The sequence below is a fragment of the Tinamus guttatus genome, unplaced genomic scaffold (genome assembly GCF_059628265.1).
Source record: "Tinamus guttatus ecotype Peru unplaced genomic scaffold, ASM5962826v1 Tinamus_guttatus_pri_ptg000254l, whole genome shotgun sequence".
Taxonomy (NCBI): Eukaryota; Metazoa; Chordata; class Aves; order Tinamiformes; family Tinamidae; genus Tinamus; species Tinamus guttatus.
In genome coordinates this window covers 466,823-488,168 of record NW_028288788.1, presented here as the reverse complement: position 1 = coordinate 488,168, position 21,346 = coordinate 466,823, and the positions used below count along the sequence as shown (strand labels likewise).

Here is a 21,346-nt window from a genome sequence, read left to right as displayed (position 1 = left end):
TTTGGTGAAGGGCAGAGGTTTCGTGGTCTCATTTTGTAGAGAGGAACTTCAGGGGGATTTTCTGCTTCGCTTTTGCTCATGAATCCACTGATGGAGCAAAGTCAGAAGAGGAAGCTTTTTTTTGAGAACAAAACAGACATTCTGAACATTCTTTACAAAATTAAGGGAAACTTTATTTACAAAATAGCTGCTGCTCCAGTGCGAGACAGGGGAACAGAGGGTTGCTCCAGGGCAACAGGCTCCTGCTCGTCCAGACTGGGAGGAAATTGTTCCATTAACGAGAACACGGATACACTGTGCTGGCAAAGCCTCCCGGCAGAGGAGCAAGTTCACTTGCAAGGATGGAGATCAGGGAAACGGATCAAGGGGCCCGTGGCACAGTTCCCAAGCAGTGAAAGGGTGGACGTAAGGGACTACGTCTTTGCTGCCCTTTCGCAGAGATTTTGTCTGCGTGTCCCCAGTCACTGCAGGGATCACCCAGGCGCAGCCGCTGCGGCGCTCAGCCAAGGGCCACGCAGAGGCTGCAGGTTTCTCACCTTGTCCTGCTTGACTTTGCCTTGGAGAGCGACAGGGAACCTCTCAGCTGCCTTTCGAGCTCTTCCCCCGTCCAAAGCTACATCCCCCGCTCCCTTTTTATGGCACAAAGGGGCGAAGCAGGAAAATCAACGCAAGGAAAACACAGCAGCACCACCAGCCAGCTGCTTGGCACCGTCTCGCAGGCAGCATCCAAATGATGCTCTCAGCCCGCACGAAGGAAAATGCTGCTATTCCCTCATCCCAAACACCTCCGGAGGTGCCGGCTCCAAGCAGCTCTTCCACTTGGCGCCCGTTGCTGCTTTTTTGCCCCGCAAAAGGGGCTCTCACGAGTAGCTGAGGGGCATCCTCCTCCACAAGCCCCCGCACAAGCAGTTCTTGACCCAGCGCTGCTCCCACTGCTTCACTGCAGTCACTTTGTTGGGAGATTTCAGCATGGTCACGCAACCACACCTGAAAAGGAGCACACACAAAGGGCAGAGAGGCCTAGGAAAAAAGCCAGCGTTGCTGGGACTCCTGTATGAATCACACAGGGAACAAGGAATCAGGAAAAAAAAAAAAAAACAGCTTTTGCCCTTGACAGGTAATGTTTGTGAGCAGTAAAAAACAGCTGAGACCATGTGAGCAATTATCTTAAATGAAGAGAGGTTATCTTGGAACACAAGGCTGTCTTGAAGACAACAGCCCCCAGCTGCTATTTATACATAAAACAGCAGACACTCATCCTGTAAAAATGATCTATTACAGAGACTTTCTATTAAAACCAATAATTAAAGCTAATTCGATCATATGATTAGATAGATGTTTGTTCCCTGCACCATCATTTCAAAATCCAGACTCTGCTGTAAAGGGTGTATGGGGACCTAAAAGGACCTTTAAATCGAGTTTGAAAAATAGCATTCTGGTTGTTTCCTCTTGCCACCTCCTCTCCAAGAACCCAGGTAGCTTTTTTAAAAAGTATCAGATTACCAGTAAAGATTTCTACAGGCCAAAATCTGTTCTCCATTTACCTATGTAAATATTCTCACATTTTTCTGTTAAAGCAATGTCAGGTTTATTCCTTGATGCAAAATTCAGCTCCTAGATGTAATGTAGTTCAGCCACCAACAAGGAAGAATGTAGCTAATTCTCACAGAACTGGGGTTACTTTGCAGGACAAGGTAACAAGATTCTTATTGCAACAGCCGTGCTGCAATGACAGCAGCTGCTATCTCGAGCCAGGGATACTGCTCTTTTAAGAACCTTGGTTGTCCACATTAGGGGAGTCTTAATCATAACCCAACCCGCTCTCCTCCTGCGCAATCACAGAGCCACAAACTAAAAGCCTTATTATAGGAGAAGCATTTCCTCCTGCAGACATAGAAATATTACAGAGCTCTGTTAGGGTGGTAAACAGAGACTGAAAGAGTTTTAAATAACAGAAAGAACGGTTTGAGTTTCTGCCAAGATCTTCCCTGCAGCAAAGGGGCTGTGTGTTTGCATGGCTTACCTGGTACACGACTTGCACTCTTCTGTTGGGTAGGCTCCTAGGTGAAGCCGTCTCAGGTGATCAATCTTGGGCTGTCCAGGTGCCCTGGGTAGGAAGAAGAAGGGCAACTTTTCAAAAAGACTGTTTCTAAAAGCTGTTTCCAGGACAGCCTTTTCCTAAGAGTATCTGAGATTCCATTAAAATCCAAATGGAAGCCCAAGCAAATCCCTTGCGCTGACGCACTCTCAGAGAATCATTCCCTCCTTGCTCCCAGAAAAGTCTGGGACCAGAGCCTTGGAATTCCCCTATTTCACACTGCTGCAACCCCTTTTGCTATGAGAATTCCCAGAAAGGGCTTCCGAAACCCAGTGCAGGTAAATCCTAGTTTGTCCAAACTCCCTTATAGTTTCAACCTGATGTAGAACATTTCTTATTCCCTGCTGAAGACACGCACTGCAGTTCTGACTGGAGAGCCTGCCACACTCTGCACCAGCAGTTGCATTTCAATAGGATGAAACACATCCCACACTCTACTACACAGTGTGTAAACTGCCACGGAATTTAAGGATATGTTGGAATTAATCTAAACACAAGCCTTTTTTTTTTTTTGGTCAAATTCAGAGAACAAACCTCCCTCAGGTCACATATACAAATGGATAAGGTAAAGAACTCAGGCATCCCAAACTCATTGCTCTCTCAGGGCTGGAAAGAGACCCTCTCTGTACCTTACAAAGGCATCGAACTGGGAAGAGACAGTGTGACCAACAAGCCCAGGGGCTTTTCCAAACTGCAGCCGCACGAGCTGTTTGCTCTGTAACTTGGTGATGATGCCATCGTTGATGGGCAACCAGTCGATATTGGGAATGAGCAACTGGCTGGGCAGGAGGCAACATTCATCTATCAGGGCATCATCTGGCTCCGTCATGTGATTTTCCTCACGACCTGCATGGAAAATGAAGCAGAGGGAACACCAGCTCTAGCATTTCCCATTTAAAGATTGAGAGAAGCTGCTGCGTGCAGTTTCCTCCCCCATCCGCCAACACACCACGGATAACAATAAACTTGGCAGCTGTATTTGCCCTTTCTAAATGCTACAGACCCACTCAAAAGTTACTCCCCCCAATTAATCCTTTCATGCACGAGCCACATGAAGGAAGGATCCTTTTGTTCGAGGAACCGAGTAAAGCCTTACAGCACAGCCAGAGTTTTGTTAGAAGCCTGAAGAGGAGGGACATGCTGTCCTGGGTGTCAGAGGTTGCTGTGTAGACAGGGAGGCAGCTCGGCTTCAGCAGGCCCCAGATCCGGATCACCACCATGAGCTCTCTGAACATGCCCAGGGAGGCTCCGTCGCGCAGAAAACTGTGTCCTGGACGCACAGGGGAGCCCTGCAGAGCAGAAAGAGGAGCTGGGACCGAATGCGGCCCCTCTTCCCAGGCAGCTCGGGTGAAAAAGGCTCTCCTTGGGTTTGGGTGCACGCAGTGCACAGTCTGTGCAGCTCACAGCCAGAGGATGCTGTGGAGGTGAGGCACATACAAGGGTTCAGAAGGGGCTTCAACAAGTCTTAGCCCTTTTCTTAGGTTGCTTGACAGCAACACCACAGCTGTGCACGACTTGGTTAAAGCCACCCAAGCGAATGCACAAAGGCTTTTTTGCTCCGCCCTGGCAGTTCTCACAGAATTGTTATGGTTGGGAAAGACCTTTAAGGTCACCAAATCCAGCCGTTCAACGCCATCCTGCTCAACCACGTCCTTAAGCACCTCATCTACACGTTTCTTGAACACTGCCAGGGACAGGGACTCCACCATTTCCCTGGGCAGCCTGTTCCAATGCTTCACCACTTTCCATGCAGAAATTCTTCCTAATGTCTAACCTGAACACCTGGCACAACTTGAGGCCATTTCCTCTTGTCCTATTGGTAGTTATTTTGGAGAAGGGATCAACCCCCACCTCACTACAACCTCCTTTCAGGCAGTTGTAGGGGGTGATAAGGTCTTCCCTGAGCCTCCTCTTCTCTCCTCTTCCCCACACTGCTCTCAGGAGCACAGACTCTCACCTGGTTGGGAAGGCTGGCGAGCAGATAGAGCACAAAATCTCCCACCCACTGGATGAGCTGCTGCAGGGATTGCAGTGTGGTCATCTCCAGGACAAACTCTTCTGTCTTCAAGTTAATCATCACTTTATCAATGTCTGAAACAGAAGCAAGACATCTCCTGGCTTAGGATGTAAATGGATCCGAATATCCCTCCCTGCTCCCATGATGTAAGGAGAGTTCACCTTTCCTTTGTTCAAACACAGGGAGTTACTAGGAGCCCGTAGCACTTTTCACCTAATCCAAAGGGGGCACAATGTGATTCCAAACATCAGTGCCACGTTTTATGAGCAATCCCTACCTACATCTGTGATCTTGGAGCAGATCTCAGTGAGTCGGTCCCCAGGACTCTTGTCGGGGGTGTTGAGGAAATGCGGGCGCAGCAGGGACTTCAGGGTGCAGCTGATGGCGATGAGGAAGAGCTTGGCGTGGTAGTCACACACACGAGCTATTGTGCTGGAGGACAGCTTGCAAAGAGAGGCCTTCATGGCAACAATGCGTGTGGAGAGGACCTGATTGACAGAGACACACCAGGAAAAACACAGAGGTAAAGGCACAATTACAATGTGTTTATTAAAGCGAGATGCTATTCTTCTGTACTCCTCACTCTTGCTACATCAGTGACAGGAATACTGAACACTGCTCCGTGCATGTATAAATAAACAAGACCAGTCCCCAGTACACTGGGAGAATCTCTGCCAGCAACAGGCTTTACCAGCTCACCTGAAGTTTCCAACAGCTACACTCCCATTAATGTTCCTGAAAGCAAACACTCCTTAAACAGCCGTTCTTCACACCTAAATTAGTGCTCAAGCAGAATATTCACAGGCAGAAGAGCCTAGCAGTTAATGCTCGCTGTTTTTTGAGTTCTGGCAACTCCTGCTCCCCTGTCCCCATCTCAGAGGCCCCCTGCAAGGATCCAGGGAGCTTCCCCTCGCACTCGCCTGCTGCAGGGCCGCATTCTGGCGCATGTACTCCTCGTGCAGCTTCTCCACCAGGTTCTGGACCATATTCGGTTGGACGTGGAGCAGGATGTCCCACCAGTCATAGCCAGTCACCATGCAATACTCCAAGAGGAACAGCAAGTGTCGGAGGGACATGTTCATGTCCAGCACGTGGCCCATGGAGGGGGAGATACGGAGCATACTCAGCTGAAAGGAGGAGGCAAAGGAAAGCCCACGTCAGGAACAGGCCATGGGAAACCACTCCACAAAAGCTGCTGTACAACACAGGGCAACTGCAACTCATGCTGAACTAAAGATACACTTCTCCCAGCAAGGGGATACATCCCTTCCTGTTTAACATGGGATCATACAGCCAGAGTTACCATTCCCAGGAAGTTTTTGAAGCACTGCATAGAAAGAGAGCGCCAGGGATGACCCCACAGAACAAAGCTTGGTACCCTCCCGTGGCTATCGATGCCGGCCAGGGCCAGAGAGGTCCACGAGAGCTGCATGGCTTTGAAATGAACCAGCGGGCCAGCAGTTCGCTGCCTTTTGATGGTCTGCTCGTCCACCGAGCGCTGCGAGGAAGAGCCGTAGAAAACTGCCATCATTTGCAGGGACAGGCGATGAACTATGTGCACGCTGCCGTCGTGGAAAGCCAGGGCCAGACCTGGGGACGGAGGGAGGTGGAAGCTGAGGGAGCAGCTCCTGCTGGAACCTGGTCCTTGTCCCGAAAAGCAGCGACACTCACACCCTGCAGAGCACCCAGGCACCTACAGGCCACACCAGCATCTCACAGAGGCATATGAAAGGCCATAAGTAGGAGGATATTATGTTTTTGTTTATGTTTGTTATTTATGTTTCATATAGGTTGTTTGGAAGCCTTCCTGCAGCTACAGCTCAGGAAATGGAGAAGGCAAAAGTTTCAGGCAGAGGCTACATTTTTATGAGAAAAAAAATAAAGACTCCTCACCCAATCCAGGGAAGAATTTGGTGTCATTGGCTACTTTCAGATCCGTATTTGTTAGCGAAATCGGCAACTTTGGCAGAGCCACAGCTGAAACACGATCCAAATCATTGGTGGCAGAAAGAATTCGCCATTTCAATATCATGGGTTGTTTGTCTCCAACTTTGGAGAGAAAAACAAACAAAATGAGACATTTTTTCCCCAATGGATCAGAAAATGTCACCTCTCCCATGCCTGGATTTCTGCCCACACTCCCTCAACCAGTGGGCTTACAAATCAAACATGGACTGCACATTCCTTCTACCAGGCTATTTCCCTCATTCTTCACTAATCTCATTAATTGCACAAAGAATAACTTCTGCTAAATCTGTCTTGATGAAAGATTCTGCTGGAACTGATTTAAGAAATCTTTATATGTAATAATCCTGTACATTACACTGGAGTAAACCATGTAGATTTGACTTTATCTTTGACATTAGGTGGAATAGATGTGCACATTGGACACCCTGATTAAACTATTCACTCGCTGCACAGATGTTTTATATTTAGAAGACTGACATCACTCTTCTCAGCAGGGAAAGTAGCTGCACAGCAGAACACAGAAAATGTCTTTTATTGAGTGAAAGCAACAATTAAACCACTTCCTTGAGAGCAGCAATTTGTTGCCTAAAACGTAGGCAAATAGATGAAACAGAGCTGAGATGCTCTCGGGGATAAATATGGGATTGAGGATAATCCCATCTACGTGATAAGGGATTTAAGGATCTGTTTTACATTTTCACTTAGACCTATTTTTAGGAATATCAGGTGCAGAAACTCACCCACGGAAGACATTTGCTGGAATATATTATTGACTGGCAAGCCCTCTTTCCGGAGAGACCAGCACTCCACGATGCTGTTGTTTTGGTTGGAAGCACAAAGCAACACCTTCAAAAGAGAAGCCTCTACTGTATCAGTCCACACAAAACTTTAAACAGGAAAAGGCAGCGCCCAGTAGTGTTTTTCCCACTCTGTTTTGAGACTCTTTCTCCAACAGTGAAAATCAGAGGACTGCAATTGCAACACATAATGGTGGAGTGCCTAATTCCAGCGAGATGGAAAGCAGAGGCAGACTCTGAAATATGGCACCACAGCCTGGACCCATCAAACCACAAATGCTCCCATCCCTCTGGAACTGGGAACGCAAAGGACACCGCAGGACGTGATCTGTTTATCTCCAGAGCTGGGTGTGGAAGCCCGAGTGGAGCAAATAGCTACTTCCTTTGCTATTTTTTTAAATCCTACTTGCTTAACAGCAGCCGCTCACCTGCTCTGACATGTCCCGAGCGAGGAATTTCAGGTGAGTGATCGCTGGGTATTTGTCCTTGCGGGCAGGGTCCGTGGTGCAGCGCATGAAGAGGGAGGGCAGGATTTCGGTGTCTATTTTGCATTTCTCGTTCACCACGCTGACACACACCTTGTAGAACTGCACGGGGGAGGAGCTGCTGCCATCCGACGTGGCCACCACGATGTTGCCGCCGCCGGTGAAGGCGACGTCCGCCAAGGCGACGCGGCAGCGGAGGCGGCAGAGGCTCTCCGTGGACGTCAGCACCTGCCCGTTGGGCTTGAGGAGGGAGACGGTCACCAGGCCACTGATGGTCACTGCAATCCAGCCCTCCATGGGCTTCCCGCCAAACAGAGTCAGAGACGGAGAGAATTTCACCCTGGAAAACTTCTCACCGAAGTTGGATGCTCCAGACTGTGAAAAAAGATACACAACGTGAGGAGGTTTGGGATCTACTGCTGCACAACTCCTCTAAGTCACTGCAGCACAGGAGGGAGAGCTGAACGGAGACTGAAATCAGGGCATCGAGTTCGTGTGTCCAGCCTCGTGCTGGGATCTTGCAGAAGCCCCTTTGCCCCTCGTTTTAGAGCAGGAAGGTACCAACCCCTCAGCAAAGCTCTCAGAGCACCTCAGAGCTTCTGTGTCCTACATGCAGACTGAACCTGCCAATGTCCCCTCTTCCCTTCTGTGGCCAGACCAGCCTCTTGCACAACCTCTTAGTCTTCTCTGCCTCAGGTTCCCCAGGACTAGAGGAAATGGCCGGAAACTGAAACACCAAAAATTCCATAGGAACTTAAGGAAAAAATTCTTAACGGTGAGGGTGACAGAGCACTGGAACAGGCTGCCCAGAGAGGTTGTGGAGTCTCCTTCTCTGGAGATCTTCAAAACCTGCTTGGACGCAGCCCTGTGCCACGTGCTCTAGGTGACCCTGCGTGTGCAGGGGGTTGGACTAGATGATCTCTAGAGGTCCCTTCCAACCCTAAGCATTCTATGATTCTATGACTACGGAGAGAGAAACATTTCTCTCCTTTGCCAATGACCCGAGCCAGCCTTTCTCCCTGGGTCCCCTGCAGAGCCGGGACAAACCTTTTCCACGTGCAGAGCCAGCTTCACGCCGTTGTGCAGCCAGGAGAGGGCCACCACGGGGTCTCCTTCCACCATGCTGCCCACCGTGTTCTCCCAGCTGTTGGCCAAGTGCTCGGCCATGCTCCAGCACTTAATGTGGCCATCCGCATCCGCCGAGAGCAGCCTGGAGCCTGCAGGGAAACAGCCCTGTCAGGAACAGTCACCGGGAACAGGAAATCCCAACACCGCGGTGCAGATCTACCGCAGTCAAAAAGCTCGTGGCTACGGAGCCCTGGGCACAGCTCCTGCCTCTCTATAAGCTCTCACACACAAAGAAAGGGGAACAAAGGGATAAGGAGAAAGGATCCCAGCTCACCTGACTGATCCCATTCCAAACAAGTGATGATTTCGGCATGGCCAGAGTTCACGGAGTAGACGTCCCAGGGATGCTCCGTGTCAATGATGTGCACCATGTGCGTGAGATCTGCATGGAAGAGACGTGAGGCGCTGCCCCTCCTTACTGACTCCTCTGCAGGTCATTTCTCAGACCCTGAACTGTCACAGGGGATGCCACGAACTGCCCCTTATCAGACGCGAGCGCCCGGTACCTTTTTCCTCCTCATTTTTGAGGTCTGTGGTGAAGGCGATGAGGTTCCTGCAGGACCAGGCGCACACCAGCGGGATGGAGGGGCAGTGGTTGCTCTTGGGCCTCTTCTCCCACTCGCACACGTAGGCCAGGTCCATGGCACAGCCTGGGGGGCACCTGCACTGGGGACAGGCAGCGTCGGGGGCCAACCCAGACCCCCCCAAGCTGCACTGAGAGGGCCCCCATGCGGGACCCCCCTGCTGCTAGCGGGGAGGGAAGGGCTCCAGCCCCCTCCAGGGGTGATGGGCAGGTAGTTCTGCGGGAAAAACTGCCCCCACAGAGGCATGGGGGAGGATCTGCCCCCCTAAAGATTAGTGTGTGTGTGGGGGGCGCTCAGGACGATCCCTGTCCCGTCATGGGGCTGAAACATGGGAACCTGCCCCCCCTCCAGGGCGCAGGGAAGAGAATTTGTCCCCCCAGAGGAGGTGGTGGGGAGGGTCTGTGGAGGGAACTGCCCCACAGAGGGATGGGGATGTGTCCCCCACCTCCAGGGTTGAGGAAAGGGAATTTGCCCCCTCCCAGGGATGAAGGGGGCCCCAGAGCGACCCCCCCAAGAGGCAGGGGCGGGGAAACCGCCTTTGTCCCCCGCGAGGAAGGGAAGGGCTCCGGGCGGCCCCTGCGGAGGGTGAGGCGGGACCTGCCCTCCCGGGGGGGGGGGAAAGGGGGCGGAATCCCCTCGCGGCCGTTGCTGCCCCCGGTGGCGGCGGGGGAACCGGCCGCGCTCACCGGCCGCGGCCCCGCGCCGCCTCCCGCCGCGCCGCCAGGACCTCGCCCGCCCCGCCAGGCTGCCCCGCCGCGCGCCTGCGCGCCACTTCCCGCCCTGCGCCGCGGGGGGCGCTCAGGCACCGCCGTGGACAGCCCTGGATTAAGGTCCCCTGCTGCGGCGGGTGGGGCAGACTCTAATCTGCATAGGAGCCTACCCAGAAACCACCAGCGCTGCGGAAGGAAGATATAAGCGTGGATTTGGGCGATTTTAGAAAAAAAGTAGAAAGACTGCATCCAAAGAGATAGAAGAAATCTAAAATCTTACTTAAGGACATTTAGGGACAAAGAAACAATATCACCCTATTCTGAAAAAACTCTTGCTTTGGGACTATAAATAGAGGCCCGGCGATAAAATGATTCGTGCTCGCTTCGGCAGCACATATACTAAAATTGGAACGATACAGAGAAGATTAGCATGGCCCCTGCGCAAGGATGACACGCAAATTCGTGAAGCGTTCCATATTTTTTCCCACGTCTCCCCTTACAGACCAGGCAGAAAAATCCCCACGGGAAACGCCTATGTTTTTTCGAGGCAGGTCCTTTCTGCTCCCCAAAACCACCCCTGCCACACCTCCATGCTATAGCCCACATCCCCACAGCAACACATAAGACACGAGGAGGCCTTGGGAGCACCAATGTTTATTGATCCTGCACCAACACCCTCCCCCCCACCTCCTTCCCCCCATTTTGTATCACACGCAACACAGAAAAGGAGCAAGGAGGGGCCTGGCTTTCACCTGCCAGCCCTGCATAGCCCCTGGCTGGACGGCAGGGAAGGGCCCGGCCTGCACTGCCCGCTGCTCCATGCTGCAACGGGGGCTGAACGGGGCTGGCGGGTGCCCCCGGGCAGGGCTGAGCCCCCATCCTGCACAGCTCGAGCGGCTGCAGCCCCGCACGGAGCCCTTGACACACAGACGAGCACCAACACGCAGGACACACAACACTCCAGGCACGGCAGCAGCTCCGAGTACACGGCCCCAAGGTAGGGGGCTGCACCAGCACACGTACAAACATATAAAAGACTATGTTACATTTAAAAACAGCCCCTTGCCCCACAGATAAAAGGCAGGTCTGCATACCAGCTTCTTACACAGCAACTGCACAGCACAACATCAGCAGCACCAGGAGCAGGCTGGGCAGGAGAGCCAGGGCCTCCCCTCACGCCACAGCATTTGGGCACAAGGGAAGGGGAGTTCCCTTGTCTGAGGCCTGGATGCTTCCCTAGAGGCAGGAATCTCTTCCCTGTCCCTTATCCACCCAGGTCCAAACACCCTTGGATCACTCCAGGCCTCGGTCTTGGGTATGAATGCAGAACTGAGGCAGTTCCCTCCTCTCCTCCAGGGAGGAGCCAGGCAGGGGCTGAGCTTTACCAAAAAGCTCCATTGCTGGTGTCCAAGTGCTGGGGCTGAAGCAAAGCACCGTCCCCTCCAGGCAGGTGACACAGCGGAGGCTCTTCCACTTGCTCAGGGTTTGCTCAGCCACATCAGAGCCGAGGAAGAGCCCGCAGCTGCACCTATTTCATGCCAGAAATACCTGGGCCAAAATCACCCCGGAAGCTTCACAGAGCTCGAGGGGATTCTGGTCCAACCTGCTCGTTTTTAAAAGCACCTGGTCTATAAATAGCCGTGCAAACACTTGCAGGCGGGAGCAGCGCAGGCCAGGAAGCAGGGTGAGGGGAGCAGATAGGCACCTGCTTTGCCCGCGCCTCGCGCCCGGAGCACGGCCGTATCTTGCTGCACCACTCAGCCTGGAGCCCCTCCAGCAGATTAAGAGCAGGGAGCACTAGCCCAGAGAAAAATAAAAATAATTTAAAAATAAAAAGCAGGCAATCTGGCCTCTGCAGAAAGCGTGCCAGCGGCTGGGCTTCCAGACCGGTGTGACAAGACGAGCAGTTCTTGTCCCCTTTCCACCCCTCAGCTGCATGGGATTCCATGTATCCCTGAGGGATCAGAGCACTGTTCCTCGGAGGAGGCCTGGGGCCACGTTGGGATGGAGGGCACGGCTGCAAGCCCCATGCTTTGATGCTTTGCACCTCGTGCCGGGGCTGCGGTCGCAAGCACCGGCTCTCGGAGGTGGGAAGGGGAGAGCGGAGGGAGCTGATCCACATGGACCCCGCATTCCCTGCACTGTGCCAGGGAATGTGGGAAGCAGGTCGGGCTCATCGGACGGCAGGGATCAAGCGACTGGGAGAGACCAGGAGCCAAGAACGAAGCCTTCAGCGCATCAAGCGGCGGGCAGGGCGTCCGCCAGGTATCAGCTCATCTGCTCCAGGTAGTCTGAGAGCAGGAGCTCGGGGCGCAGGAAGACGCGGTGCTTGTTGCTCACTTTCATTTGGCGTTTCCCTTCGATGTCCGAACCTGAGGGCAAGAGTGCAGTGAGCAGCCCCTGCCCCTCAGCTGAGGTCCCGGAGCACCCCATTGCGGGACATCCCCGAGGCAGCTGCAGGAGCACCCGGCCCCAGGCCGTGACCATCGCTCCCCACCAGCCACTGGCCAAGCAGCACAAGCGCAGCCGAGGCTCCCGGAGGAGCTACAGGCAGCAGGAGCAGGAAAACGGGGTTATCTGAGAGCCACAGCGGAAGGTGGGGCTGGGAGGAGGAAGGGAGGAAGAGGCTGAGCTGGGGACAAGAGATAGTGGTGCAAGAAGGGGAAAGCACAAACAAACAGGAGGCTCTTACTGGCCGAGACGAGGTCCATGTACTGGCAGAGCGCGTGGAGCAGGAGTCGCTCGAAGCTGCGGGGGAGAAGGGGAACAGGAGGGTCAGAGCTGGAGGGTCTCCTACCAGCATCTCCCCATGCGCCATCCTGCCCAGCTCCTCCCAGCAAACCCGAGGATCAGATCCAGGGAGCACAAAGGAGACTGCAGAAATACCTGTTGTCCATCAGCGCTGTGTAGACTGAGTGAGGGGTGACGGAGAAAAAGGCCAGCAGCTCCTCCTCCAGGCACTCCAGGGTCCCCTGGAAGGGGAAGCAGAGACCATTGATACGGAGAGCAAATGCAGCAACAGGCAAAAGCTGCAGAGCAAAAACTCCTTCCCCACGTCCAGACCAGCACCTTGTGGAGAAGAAAAGCAGGTTCTGTCCCCAGAGCTCTGTGCCCCTTGCAGACATGTTGATTTTGTCTTTAAGGAGTTGCAAGGGGCAAGGCAGAGCCCAGAGTACCCTGATCACAGTCATCTTCCCCTGCCGTGCCTGCACAGCCCCAGCACAGCAAGGCCAGGAGCACCTGGCAGCTACTCGCCGCAGACATCGGAAAAGCACAAGGAAAGGAGCCACCTCTCCCCTTTCCAGGCCCAGCAGCAGGGAAGAGGCTCCTGCCAGCTCCCCGCTCCGTGTGCCAAGCGCTGGCTCACGTTCAGAGCAACAGCAGCTAGAAGAGCCTTGTGCCTCGCAGCTCCTTTCCTCCTGGCAGCCAAGGATCGCCTTGAATGCCGCTCTGTGACCCCAGAGACAAGCAGCAGAAGCAAGTCTCATTGGAGAACAACTTGACCTGCAGCCAACAGGCAGGAGAGGCTGAGGCTGCTTTTAGAGACAGGGCTCTAATTAGAACAAGGAAAACAAACAGAGCAGGAAAAGAGCCCCATTGAGAAACAAGCACTGAGCACCAGGCACCCAGGGCCCAGGGAAACAAGCGTGTGCACAAAGCGCACGGGCGGCAGCTCAGCTCCCCGCGCCGGGCGGCACAAGGCCAGGCCTGTCTTCCAGCTGGGATTTAACTGGCCACTCGGTGGCCCAGGCAGTTTGACCCCTCTCAAAATGCATTTGAGCTCTTCCAAATGTCCTTAATGGACGTCTCCAAACGGCCCAAAGGCTCCCTTGTTGCCCCTCTTGGGGAAGAGGCTTCATTTCCCATTACCAGCTGCTCACTGAGCGCAGACCGGGAAACCACCGAGTAAAAACTACCAGAGAACACGGAGCCAGGAAGACCTGCTCGCACAGGGAGTTAACGTGACCAGTTCTTCAAGCTGTCCGTGGAACAGGGCTCCCCAGAGGCCCATCGCGCTCCCAAGAGCTCAGCTCGGTGCTCGTCCTAGCTCAGCGCCTGCGCTCACGGGGACGATCAAGGACACGGCCCCGGCGAAGCCGCACGCGCCACCCCGGCCATCGCCCCCCGCTCACCATGGGGATCCTGCCCCGTTTCAGCGTGGAGCGAAGGCGGCGGCTGATGCGCTGGAAACACTCCCTGGGTGTGTAGGCTGGGTGCTCTGGAGCCCATGGAGACAAAAAAAAAAAAAGGAGGGATGCAGAGGGAATGCATGCGAGCACATGGGGAGGAAGGGGAAAGGGTCTCCCGGGCCAGCCTCCCCTCCCCGCACCTTTCCACTTGTCTTCGTTCTTCACAGGCAGCTTCCTCTTGTGCTTCTTCCTGGCCTCCTCCTCCAGGTAGAGCAGGACTCTCTCCTGCTCCTCTCCCGAGCGGTTCATGAAGTCGTTCCAGATCTGCCAACACAAGCACCAGGCGCCCTGCAGAGAGTCCTGCCGGGAGCGCCCGGCTGCGCAGCCCCCTGTGCATCCTACCCGAATCCTCACGAGCCTCCTCTTCGCCCACCCAACCCCACCACCTCCCTCCAAGCTGTTGAGATGAGACAGCAACATCCCTGCAGCCTGGAGAGATGAATAGATGGGGCTGGGCAGAGCTCTGCAGCTGTGACACTGCATAAGCCAGGGCAGAGATAGACCAGGCTGACATCAGCCACAGCAACGGTGATCTTCCTCCTGCCTCCTCATGTCCTGCCTGCACGGAGCAGCTCGGAAGAGCTGCAAAAACGGGTGCTGGGAGCCCACGACAGCCCTGCCTCAAACACAGCTCTGCGTGAGGCTTCCACCTTGGGCTGTGTAAGAGGAGCTCTCTGCAGAGCCCAGCGTGCACAGAGCTCTGGCAGAGCAAAAACCCTCAACAGCAGACACAGGAAAGGCACCAAAGTTTCAAAACGCCAGGTTACAGAGCAGATATTGCAATATCAATGGAGCAGAGTGAAGCAACGGAGGGGTGCAGCAAAGGGCCTTGCTGAAGGAAGTGCTGCAGCCTGCACAGGTTGGGCTCTGCATGCACAAGCTGTGCAGAGCTGCAAACGCAGCGCGGGGCTGCAGGCACCCGGCCGGGCAGACGTCCCTGTCCTACCTCCACGTAGGTCTCGTTGTTACAGGCCTCGCTGAAGATGCTCGGAGCAGCGGAGTGGTCAAGCTCTCCCTCGTCGTTCCCGCATTCATCTCGCTCCAAAAGCGTCATGAGATACCGAGCTGGGAGGGAAAAACAAAGTCTTCGAGTCAGGAGGGAGCGCCTTCAGAAAGCCCCGAGTCTCCAACCTTGCTCCTATTTGCTCCATGGGGCAAAGCAGGAGGATTTGGGGCAGTTTCCCCCTGCCCCGGGCTGCTCCCAGCCCACCCGTCCTTACTGTTCTCCAGCCTCTGCAGGCTCTTGCGCCCCTTGGCCTTGGGGATGAGGTCCGAGTTGCGGATGGCCTTGTTGATGTAATACTGCTTCCGCTTGGACGGGGAGAACCTCTTGGCCGGAGAGTCCTCCAGGGGAGGCAGGCAGTCCTCAATCCTCCTGCAGATACCAACGAGGGGAGACTGAGCACCAGGACGGCTTATTGACACCCAGTCCTGCTCCGAGGAGCTGCCCTGATGAAAGCAGCTGCATCAGCAGCAAGATGCTCCGGGTAATTAACTCCACCAGCACGCAAGGTGCAATAAAGATATTCAATCCGCTGAGCGGCGGAGCTGGCCTCTCCTTGGAGCAGGACCTGGGACACTCGCGATGGTCGCAGAGGGAGCAGGAGCCTGTGGCACGCAGCTGGGAATGTTCCCGGCCTGGGAATGCACCTCCCGGCCGCGCTTTCCCAAGGCCCACGGGGAACCAGCAACGCCCAGCCTGGCACCAGGGCCCCGAAGTGATTTGCAAAGGGCAGGTACCATTTCCATCAGATAAACGAGAGCGTTAACACCCGGCCTAGCGGACAGTCATCCCCGCAGGAGCTGGATCTTCCCTGCAGACTGTTACCCGGCTGCGGCTGTTCCTCATCACCCTCTTTCCCTCCTGCCCTACGCAGGAGCGTTCACCAAACCCCACCACAGCAGTTGCCTTTGCTGGGATAAAGCTACAGTCCCCAGTCACCACCACACAGGGCTACACACCAAAGATGTCCTGGCTTTCATTCCAAGTAATTCCACATTCAGGATATTACTTATTACACGCACAATTTAGAAGTGACCACAACTTGGCTGATTTCTGTTCATAATCGAGTGGCTGGTGAGAAGCTCACTGAATATTTATCACAATAGTTTTGCCCTCAAAGCTGAACCCTGTCCTGCTGCTTGGAAGGGCCACATGCCCAGGCCCAGAAGGGACACCACCTTGTGACAGCAGTGGCACAGCTGTCCCCAACATCTGCTGCAGATGACAGCGAGCCGCGCTGGGAAGGGAGCCAGCCCCAACTGCACTTCAGTGCCTTGATTTTGTCGCTTCCCCTGCATGGGGCAGCACCTGGGCCACTAAACTGGGGTGAAAATGTCAAAAACAGACAGGAAGCGTCACCATGGCGGGAAGCACTGGGGGACTTTGCGCCCAGCACAGACCCGCACGGAGCCTGGAGGGGAACGGGACTGACTGGGGGAGCAAAGGGCTGCTGGGGACAGACCCTGCTGCCCCGGGCCGAGGGTCTCTTGGCCACCTCGGCCGTTTCACCGCATGTCCCCAGCCCTCGAGGGCCATTCGAGGGGCATCCGCCACGGTGCTCGCGGCTGCTGACCCCCATCCCGGCCACGTTCAATGGCTCCGGTGACTCAGTGATGCCTTTCCGGCTCCCACGGACCTGCGGACACGGGCGAGGTGGCACCGGGCACCCCCTCGTCACCCTCGGCTGCACGAGCCGCAATTAGCGCAATTAGCGCGCTGAGCTCATCGGCACCGCCCGCGGGCCGCGCTGCCCTCCTGGGCTCCTTCCTGCTCCGCGGGGACAAAGTCCGGCCCCGTGTTCCCCCCGGAGCCGAGGGGAGCCGGACCCCCCGGACCGGGAGCCCCGTGGGGTGGCGGCACCGGTGGCGCTTCGGGACCCAAACGGGGGAGACAGAACCAGAGGGTCCCGGGGGCGGGGGCAGCACCGCGGGGCCGGGACCCCCGGCGGGGGCAGCGATCACGGAAACCCGCAGCCTGGGGACACGCGTGGCCACCCCGCGGGTCACCTCGGCCACCCCGCGGGTCACCCGCGGCCCCGCACGGGTCACCACGGGCCGCCCCCCGGTGCCAGCCCCGCCGACGCCCCCGGTGCCGGTGACAGCCCCGCGGACACCCGCTGCCGCCGCCCCCGATCCCGCCGCCGGCGGCCCCGCTCACCGGGGGGGCTCCTCGCGGGCCCCGCCGCGCCCCGCGCCGCCCGGCAGCACCACCATGGCCGCGCCCGCCCCGGCCCGCGACGGCCTTAAAGGGGCCGCGCGCCGCGACGGCGCCGCCCGCCCCGGACGTGGCGCCACACGGGGCGGGGCCCGCGGGCGAGGCCCGAGCAGGCCCCGCCCAGGCCCCGCCCACCGGGGGCTGCGGGCGGTGGGAGCGAGCTGGGAGCGCTGGGATGAGATCCTGGGAGCGCTGGGGGCATTGGAATGGTGCAGGAGAGGCACTGGGGGCGCTAGGAGCGCCGGGGCAGGATGCTGGAGTCACTGAGGGGGGCACTTGGAGCACTAGGAGGACTGGGAGCACCGGGATGGGATGCTGGGAGCACCGGGATGAGGTCCTGGGAGCGCTGGGAGCACAGGGATGAGGTACTGGATCACTAGGAGCATTAGGAAGAGAAACTTGGAGCACTGGGATAATACCCTGGGAGCACTGGGAACGCTGGAGTGAGCTGTGGGGAACACGGGGGGCACTGGGACGAGCTACTGGGAGCGCCGGGACGCACACGGCCCTCGCTCGGCTCCGCACCCCGCGGGAAGGGGACGTAGCGCGGGGCCTCCACGCGCGGACGCCGGTCCCGCCGCACGCGCTGCTCCCCGCCGCCCCCGACTCCCCCCGCGCCCCGGGGCGCCCGCGCTGCGGCCCCTTTAAATCGTCCGCGCCGCCGCTTAAAGGCACCGCGTCCCCCGCAGGCCGCCGCTGGGCGGCGCTCCGGCCGCGCTCCCGGTGCGCCCCGCGGCGACGGGCGTGCTATTTGCATGCGGCGGCGGCGGCGGCCAATGGCGAAGCGGGGCGGGGCGGAACGGGCGGCGGGCGGCCAATGGAGGCGCGCGGGGCGTGGCGGGGCGGGGCGCGCCGGGCCCCGCGCTGAGAGCGGCCGCCGCGCGGGCAGCGAGCGCAGCCCGGTCCGGTCCTGGCCCCGGCCCTGCCGCGCGCCCCGCGCCCGCTATGCGGCTTCGCGGAGCGCAGCCTGCACCGGGTAAGCGGGGCGGCGGCCGCGCGCCGCCTCCTTCGAGCTCCCCTCCCCCCGCGATCGTTACCGGGACGGGACCTCCCCCCCCACCCTTTCCCCCGCGGTCGTTACCGGCTCCGGGTCCTTCCTTTTACCCCCCTCCGAAGGTCAGTTGCAGGCGGTGGAACCCGTTCCCGTCTCATCCCCCCGGTCATCGGTTACTGGCTGCGTTCGCGCTCCGCTCCCCCCGCTCTGTGCTCGGTTACCGGCCCCGCTGAGGACTTTCCCCGCCCCCCCGCGCTCGCCGTCGGTTACCGGCCGCGTTCCCTGGGCAACGCCGCGCCGCCCCCTCGGTCCGTACCGGCCTTCTTCGGACCGAGTGCCCCCGCCATCTCCCCCGTGTTCCGGTACCGGCCCCCCCCCCCCCATGGCCCAGTTGCTCCCGGGGGAGCGCGGGGCTCTCCAGAGCGGCGGCCGGTTGCGCGCGGGGGCCGCAGTTTCCCCGGCGGCAGCGCCCCCCCCGCCCCGCGGTGCCGCCCGCCCCGCGGTGCCGCCGTCCGGACTTTCCCCGGGGCGGGAGCGGCTCCCCTCGCGCCGCGCCGGGATGCGGAGGCCCTGGGGCCACCCGTCCTCGCCGCGCCTCCCCCCGGCGCCGACGGCACCGGCCCCTCCAGCCGCCGGCGCCGCGTGTCAACCGGAACCGGGAAATCGAGAGGGTCCGGCCCGCCGGGCGACACCGCGACCCTCCCGCCCGGCACCTGCCCGCCGGGCGGCGGCGGGACCCCCGCGGCCGGGACCCCCCGGGGCCATCCCGGCCCCAGCGCCGCGGCGTCCCGGGCGCGCGGGCGGCACCGGCGCCGGTCCCGGTGGGGCCGCGCTGCCGCCGCGGGGACAAAGGGGCCGCGGCCCAAGGTCGCGGGGGTGGCGGCGGCTGCGTCCACGTCCCTGTCCAGAGCGCGAGGCCACCGCGGGGCTGTCCCCGGTGTCGCCTGTGCCACCTCTTTTGCTGCCGTTTTTTTTTTTTCCCCAAAGGGATTTTCTCCTTGCTAGGGGCCGGTTCTGCCCGGTGCCGGAGCGCAGAGCGGCCGCGCTCGGCTCGGGCAGCCCGGGGCCCTCCTGCGCGTCGCCTGCCCAGCAGCTCTCGGTGCTGGGAGCGCACGTGGCCGTGGGGCTGGCTCCGGTTCTGACCCACAGCTCCGTGAAGGGAGCCAGGGCAGCAGCGGAGCCTCCCTGGGAAGGCTCTGCCGACCCGCGGGAAGTGCCCCCGTCGGAGTCAGTTTGCCCCGAGGGATTCGCTGAGGCCCCTTGGGAAGCGGCCGCTGCCGTTCGGGAGCCGTGGCGGACGCTGGGGCCCCACGTCCTCAGCCCTGCGCCTGCAGATAAGGGAGGATCCCTGCCCGGAACGCCGCTGATCCGAAACAACAAGATGGAGCTGATACGGGGAGGAGGGGGATCCGAGGCACGGGCGGCCGTCGGATGGTCAGGGGAGCCCCGCGTTCCGCTCCGACTCCGGGCTTGGGCCGCGGAGCTGCCGGGGCTGCTCGCAGCCTGTTTGCGAGCGCCGGATTGGGGAGGGAAAGGCAGGTTTGTGCGGTGAGGTTGCGGGGTGCAATCTGCCCCCGCGCAGGGACCCCATCCCCGGCAGGTGCCCGTCACCCTCCCTGGTGGCCCCTGCCCCGGGGGAGCCTCGCTGCCGCTTCGAGGCGAACGGCGCCGTATCAAATGCTGCCGTTTTTTATCAAAGGGGATTAGTGAAGAAACAAATGACTTAGAGCAGCTCCCAGGTCGGCCGCGTCCTGCCCGGTTTGTCTGCGGCTCCTGCCCATGCCGAGCGAGCGGCGCCGTCAGACACGGGCCCCTACGGCCTCCCTCGTCTTGCTGGGTTCCCATCGGAGCAGAGCGGGAGGCTCGGTGCTCCTCGGCGCAGGACTCCTGCGTCTGCCGCCTGGGGCCGAGGGCCCCGCAAAGGCGTCGTGCGGGAGCCTCGCTGGGTGGTCGCCGCGCTCCGGTGCCTGGGGAATTCCCTGTCCTCGGGAACGCCGCGGCTGGAGCGTGCGGAGCCCACCCGTCCCCACCGGCAGCTCCCAGAGCCGACCCCCGGCACGGCAGAAACGGGGCGTTTGCGCCCGGGAGCAAATGGCCATACATGGAATTACCGCGCGCTCCTTCCCCACCTCCGCGCGCAGGAGCCGGAGCGTGCGGAGACGGCGGCGAAGTCAACGCAGGCTCCTGCGCGGGGGGGAGCCGGTGCCGTCCCGCTGCCCCCCGTCGGGAAGGCTGCTGGCCCCGCCACGTGCAGAGGGGGTGCACGGAACCGTCCTGGTGCTCCGTCGGAGCTGCCAGGGTCCGCGGGAGGGTTTTTATTGCCCTGTTGCGACGTGCGGCTCCGCAGCGGGCGGAAGGCGCTTCCCCGAGCCCGGCTGTCCCCGTGCACGCGCGGTGCGACGCAGGCCTGACCCTGCGTCGTGCTCGGGAGTGGTTGTTTCAGAGCTGCTTTGAGGGCGCTGGGCTCCAGCACGATGGTTTCTGCAGCACGCGCTGCTCAGATTAAAGCAGGGTTGGGTTGCTCAGGGCCTGGCTTCGCCCCGGGAAAGCTCGCATCCCTCGAATGCTTGGGAAAGCAGGGAAGGAAGCACACAAGGGATTCGCAGGTGGCATCTCATAGTAAACATGTTTGCGGCGGTTCCAAAGAGCAAGCGCGCGGCTCTTGGCGCCCTTCCCCGCCGGTCCGGCGGGAGCTGCGCCGAGTCCCGGGGGACGTGCGGGAGCCTCCGCGCGCCGGGAACCCGCGGGAGCCACGTGGCACTGCCTGCCCCGCGGCCCCTCGCAGCAGGGCCGCGCGACGCGCTCCCGCAACGGCCTCGCTGTCCGGCGGCGCCGCGGGGCTCTTATCGCGGCGAGTATCCGAGCTGCCCGCAGGGGCCGGGCAGGGCTATCGCGGAGCAGCCCGCCCGGCCGCGGCTCCCCTTCCCCCCGGAGCCGCCCGCGCTGCCCGGCCTCCCTATCTCATTAGCTCGAGATTAATGAGGCTCCTGGGTTGTCTTTAACTCCTTCGTGGCGGCGGGGGATAACGGCTGCTCCCTAACGCGCTCCTGCCTCTCCCGCACAGGTTTGCGCCGACGCCGAGGAGCGGAGCCGGCCGAGGAGTAGGGGCGCCCGGCGGCGAGGGAAGGAGCGATGCGCCGGCCCGCGGCGGCCGCGCG

At 59.0% G+C, this 21,346-nt stretch overlaps 2 protein-coding genes and 1 non-coding gene across 3 annotated transcripts; 1 reads left to right on the top strand and 2 right to left on the bottom strand.

Annotated features, from left to right (window-relative positions):
• Nucleotides 1-762: 762 nt before the first annotated feature.
• MED16 (mediator complex subunit 16) lies at nucleotides 763-9,145 on the bottom strand. The gene is made up of 14 exons (XM_010216865.2): nucleotides 9,000-9,145; nucleotides 8,768-8,875; nucleotides 8,413-8,582; nucleotides 7,309-7,740; nucleotides 6,824-6,929; nucleotides 6,009-6,164; nucleotides 5,494-5,705; nucleotides 5,036-5,242; nucleotides 4,393-4,603; nucleotides 4,056-4,189; nucleotides 3,195-3,387; nucleotides 2,728-2,944; nucleotides 2,024-2,107; nucleotides 763-987 (listed from the first exon to the last, which is right to left on the bottom strand). The coding sequence occupies exons 1-14, from the start codon at nucleotides 9,133-9,135 to the stop codon at nucleotides 861-863; spliced, it is 2,493 nt and encodes an 830-aa protein (XP_010215167.2). The 5' UTR covers nucleotides 9,136-9,145; the 3' UTR covers nucleotides 763-860.
• Nucleotides 9,146-10,162: 1,017 nt separating this feature from the next.
• On the top strand, nucleotides 10,163-10,269 carry LOC148594339 (U6 spliceosomal RNA). Its single transcript, XR_015913513.1, has one exon. It is a non-coding gene; the product is annotated as a U6 spliceosomal RNA (small nuclear RNA).
• Nucleotides 10,270-11,935: 1,666 nt separating this feature from the next.
• Nucleotides 11,936-17,193, bottom strand: R3HDM4 (R3H domain containing 4). Its single transcript, XM_088526756.1, has 8 exons — nucleotides 17,138-17,193; nucleotides 15,198-15,352; nucleotides 14,924-15,042; nucleotides 14,118-14,241; nucleotides 13,921-14,006; nucleotides 12,674-12,759; nucleotides 12,480-12,535; nucleotides 11,936-12,159 (listed from the first exon to the last, which is right to left on the bottom strand). The coding sequence occupies exons 1-8, from the start codon at nucleotides 17,191-17,193 to the stop codon at nucleotides 12,056-12,058; spliced, it is 786 nt and encodes a 261-aa protein (XP_088382882.1). The 3' UTR covers nucleotides 11,936-12,055.
• Between the last annotated feature and the right edge of the window lie 4,153 nt (nucleotides 17,194-21,346).